The 5,093-nt window shown below is 48.3% G+C and overlaps 1 protein-coding gene across 1 annotated transcript in view; it reads right to left on the bottom strand.

Moving 5' to 3' along the window:
* Positions 1-3,263, bottom strand: part of DCAF12 (DDB1 and CUL4 associated factor 12) — a 48,294-nt gene extending 45,031 nt beyond the window's left edge. The window contains exons 1-2 of the mRNA XM_003800280.3: positions 2,727-3,263; positions 1,364-1,618 (exon numbers count right to left, since the gene is read on the bottom strand). Coding sequence (XP_003800328.1) covers positions 1,364-1,618; positions 2,727-2,804 — 333 coding nt within the window. The 5' untranslated portion in view covers positions 2,805-3,263. The remainder of the gene's footprint in view (positions 1-1,363; positions 1,619-2,726) is intronic.
* Between the last annotated feature and the right edge of the window lie 1,830 nt (positions 3,264-5,093).

Below are 5,093 nucleotides of genomic sequence, written 5' to 3'. Positions count from 1 at the left end.
CACAGCAACCTCAAACTCTTGGGCTTAAGTGATTCTCTTGCCTTAGCCTCCCAAGTAGCTGGGACTACAGGCACTCACCACAACGCCTGGCTATTTTTCCTTGCAGTTGTCATTGTTGTTTAGCTGGTCTGGGCTGGGTTTGAACTTGCCAACTTCAATGTATATGGCCAGCACCATAAGGGTGCTGAGCCAAGGAAGACTCTTTTCCTACACTAGTGACATTTATGACAGTTCTCAAACCATGAGTGGACAGTTTGAGAGACTAGTAAAACAAAGTTTTGTGGAAACTTGTTACTACTACTTAGACGGGTTTCTAAGGTCCAAGGTCAATTTAATCAGTCATGATGCCATTACCTATCTATTCACACACAGTGAGGTGAAAACGAAGGCAGTGGCTAGGCCTAATCATTTCCCACTTCCTGACTCAGCCTCTCAAATAAGTAGGTCTAAAACTGCCTGCCACCATTCCTGGCTAACATTTTTAGTTTTTGTAGGGACAGAAATCTTACTACATTGCATAGGCTGGTCTCAAACTCCTAGCCTCCAGTGAGCACGGCCTCCCAAAGCACTGGGATTACAGACATTGAGCCACTGTACCCAGTCATATCTATTTGACTTATTTTATCATTGCCTACAATTGTGTTGGTTACATAGCTTACTGATACATTTTTCCCTTCATTCCTTTATAACTGTCTTTTAAGTCATTCTCTTTTCTACTCTGGGTTCATCACAGAACCAAAGATAGACAGACAGATAGACAGATAAACAGATAAATAAATAAAAGGCTAATTTTCAAAGAACAGATGCTTAGACCCTGAAATATACCACCAAGTACACAAAATTCTCTACCTTCCTTATAGGAAATGTTTTATGCCTTTCTCATATTTCAGTTCACATATCTTTGCATTCTTTTCCTTAAAATTAATGTTTGCCTTACTCCTATCTTCAGCCAAGTGCTATTTTAAATATTTCTACATATGCCCTTAGGCAGGTAGATAACACCTAGGTTTTCACTATTTTGTATGCTGAATGATGCTCTGAGCATGATTATTTCCTAAGTATTTCCTTCAAGCCTCCTGACTTAAAAAGCAACATAAAAAGATGATAGGAAAAAATTTAGAAGCAGCATATCCAGAGGCAAAGAAGCCTAAGGATATATATTTCTTTGAAGATTTACCAGAAAAGAAATGTAAAAAGAGACAAGGAGCAGAAAAATGGAGGAAGAAGTCTTCAACAGGAGAGAATAGAGAGTAATGCAGTTCCCTCCTGAAAGAAACGGATGGGAAAAATGAACAGTGAGAAATGCATGTGGAACCATATATTCAAGGGCCAGTGCAAAGTTCATATGCTCCCAGACACTTACCGTGTTGCATTTTGTGCCACAGACCACTTGCCTATGATTCAACCACTGAGATGCAAACACTTTATTAAGGGTTCCAAGGTGAAATTCTCTCTCCTTCAGGAGACTTGGAAGCTGCTGTGCTGCATAACCATGCAACACTCGAGAGTAGTTGGTTTCATTCTGTAGCCTGACTTCCCGGTTCTTCAGGTAGTACACTAAAGATCTCTTCACTGGAGGGAGTCTTTTTCTTTTGTGAAGCGAGTGATCCCAGCCAAACTGTGGAAAGCAACATTAGAAATCAGGGCTTCAGCTACCTTTATTCAGAGAAAGAGACCCGCTGTATTAGAGAAATCACCAAGATTTCATACTGTAGGTTTACATACAACAGAAATACAAACACAACAGAATGAGTCTCAAGATCTCCTGATCCAGAAAGTCCAGTTTAACTCTTCCAACAATGAAAAGGTGTTGTTCATAGCCACACTTACCTATGTGAATTACAAGGGCTGAAAACAGGAGAGTGGAAACAGAAAAGAAAGGGCCAAAAGGTTTACACTAGATCTTTTAAAAGTGAAGTCAGATCTCCTATAGCTATTCTTGATAGAGAAGGGAAGACCCAATAATTTCCATACCGACCTGGGCTGCATCTCTACCCAGTCCCCTTCTCCCTTTCAGCCTATACTCCCTGCGGAGCATGGAGAGAGCAGCCCAAGGAGGTAGACTGGGGTCCTAGGTCTTCCAAAGGATGCGCTACCAATGGTCGCTCCAGTCATCACGCCCGCGCCCTAGGCAGTTGCGGAATTCGAAAACTCAAACACCAACGGGGTGGTGGGCACGGGAAACCACAGTCCGAATCCAACTCTAAAAAAGGCCAGTACAGGGATTATACCTAGGAACTGCTGTTTTTTTCAGGGGCTCAAATGCTAAAAGGCCCAGGTCATGGCTTGGTATCCACATGTAGACTCCTTCCTTGACGAGGGACGCTATCATCCAAGCTTCCCAGCTTCCCAGCTTCCCATGATCGGTGGAAGGCCGACTCCTCTCTCCCTCCTACTATCGCTTGAGAGGTTGGCTCTGTTACCGATCTCCCTTAAGTTCGGTTTCCCCTTTCTCTAAAACCAAGATTCTGGTTTCTCGTCGAGCCCTATTCCTGGCTGCACGCCTCCCGAGGAACATGCTCCATTTCAGAGCTTCCCTTTGACTACCCACCGGTCTTGCTCCAGTGAACTCTTGAGAGGCCAGCCCTGACTCTAAAGGCCCATTCTTGGCCCTTGCCCTATGTTAATACAGATCTTGAACCTCAATTTCTACACTCGCATCTGCGGACCCAAAGCCCTTCTTGGTATCTGGGCCTCATCACCCAGACTCCAGCCTCAGCCCTCACCTGCGGGTCCTGAGCGTCGCTCCCGGCTCCCGGCGAGGCCGGCGCTTTCCGCTTCCTGCTAACTGCTTTCCGGGCCATAGTGGGCAACACCGCCGCGACCCCGCAGCCACATGGGGCGGCGGAAGCGAGGGACAGCAGAGCAGCGGGTCATATACTGGGCCCCGGGGCCGCGCACCTTAGTGCGCCCGGCCCAAAAAATGGCCCAGACCCGGGGCGGCAGGTAGGAAAAAAGGAGGGAAGAATGGGGCTGGGAAAGGGAAGGGAAAGGGGTGGGGGAAGCAGAAACGAGAAGCTTTCCGACGACCGAGTCTGGAAAGGACGGCGAGCGGCTAGAACCAAAACACCCCCTCCCCCTCGCCCGCGCTCGTCACTCTTGCGCAGCCGCACTTGGCTACACGTCGCCACGGAGACTCCACCAGAATGAGCCGGCGGAATTTAGGGGTTGGGGGAGAGTTCGCAGATGTTGCTTAGTCGTAGCCTGATTTTTTCCAACGGTCACTTGGCAGCCGCTGGGGGTGGACAACTGGGTCCGGGAATCTGGTCTCTGGCCGCCGACCTCTGACCACAGCCCGCCCATCCGCTTGCACCCGGAAGTGAGGACTCCCCGTAGTGCTGGGGGACGTAATCCCTCTCGGCTCACGCTGTTTTCCTACAGCTGCGGCTGGTTTCCTCTCTTCTGGCACTAAACCTATCGTAAAGCGTGCCCTGGGGCTCAGGGATGTACAAGGGATGGTGATGGGGGATGTAGAAACTACCTGCCCGTACCCCTCACAGGTGAAGTCTGGCTTGGGAGTAAGGGCAGCATGGCCAGACTTTCCCACCGCGGAGAACCTGCCCGGCGTTTCTATCCCAGGCCTCCCTGCTAGCCTCTGGCTGCCCTCTTTCCACCCTTGGGGAGCCCGCAGACTCCATTATGCGCTCCCCTTCCCTCTGTTGCTGTCCTCCTCCTGACCCTTTGTTTTGTCGGACCACCCTCAATCACCTTCCCCTTACTCTGGGACCTCTCCCCCAACCCATCACGCGTAGATACCCATGCCATTGAAGCACACCGTCTTTTGTGCTTTATGAAATAGGCCTCATGCTGTCACTGCCTGCCTCACTCTTGGAACTCAGGTTGAGTCTCCATTAGGCAAGTTAGGAATTCTGAACTACAAGAAAGAGTGGCTATATTTTTGGTTTATCAGTTCAATTAGGGCTGGTATTGGCCCCCTAACAAAGGGCTTCTTCAGGATCACCCTTGCCTCCATTTTCAGAAGATCCTGAAGGAATACGACTGCCAGCCTCCACTTTCCTCAGGCAAAGAAACCCTCCAAGGAAGTAGGATGCTCTTGGTTGGGGCTGACTGGCCTCAGGCTGTGAGGCCAGTTACCCGCTGGTCCCTTCAGGCTTCAGGCCTCATACCTCCAGGGAGCTCTGTTGGCCCATCTGAAATTCTGCCTACAAGGAGATTTGGATTTGTTTTCCAAGCCAAACCAAGGCCAGGTTGTGACAGAGTCCTCTGCCATCCCAAGTTGGCACTGCTGGTAACCTTAATGCGACCTTGGGAAAGGCAGCTCCATCTTACTTGGTCAAGCCTGTCGCTGAAGAGATATGCACATAGTGAACAGGTCAGGAGTGGGTCACCTTCCTTTTTTAAGTCTGTTATTCTAGTTCTGTCTTGCCTCACAATGCTCTGGATGACCCAGGAGCTCACTGGGCAAGAGTCTGGAATCCCTTGAGAATCTCTAGGCTCAGGCTAGGCTGGGTTTGGATCCTGGTCTTCTCTGCCGATGTCAGAGGGACACACTGAGCACTGTTGTGGGCTCATTGAAGTTGGTGTTCTTCATCTTAAGATCGTAGGAACCATTTCAATGTCACTTCTCAGCACAACTTACCATTTCTGTGGAAATAAATAAAGGTCTAGCCAGTGCCGTGGCTCCCGCCTATAATCCTAGCACTCTGGGAGGCCCAGGCAGGTGGATTGCTTGACCTCAGGAGTTCAAGACCAGTCTGAGGAAGAGCAAGCCCCTGTTTCTAAAAACAACCGGGAATTATGGTGGTCACCTGTAGTCCTGGCTACTGGGGAGGCTGAGGCAAGAGAATCTTTTGAGCCCAAGACTTTGAGGTTGCTGTGAGCTATGACACCATAGCACTCTACCAAGGGTGACAAAGTAAGACTTTGCCTCAAAAAATAAGTAAAAAACAGTAGAAAAGATAAATTAAGGTCTATTCACACAATAGAATACTTAACAGCATTGTTACACATGGATACTATGAGAGTTAATCACATGAATAGAATTATACCAAGTAAAACAGTTCAGAAGCCCGGCGTGGGCTTGCCAGCTCCTTAAAGTCTTATGATTGCCAATAAACTTTCTTTTTTTTTTT

This window comes from Otolemur garnettii, unplaced genomic scaffold, assembly GCF_000181295.1.
Source record: "Otolemur garnettii isolate 467f Iridium unplaced genomic scaffold, OtoGar3 scaffold00172, whole genome shotgun sequence".
In the NCBI taxonomy this organism is placed as follows: domain Eukaryota; kingdom Metazoa; phylum Chordata; class Mammalia; order Primates; family Galagidae; genus Otolemur; species Otolemur garnettii.
The sequence above is the reverse complement of the archived record's forward strand: the minus strand, read 5'-3'. Positions and strand labels throughout refer to the sequence as shown.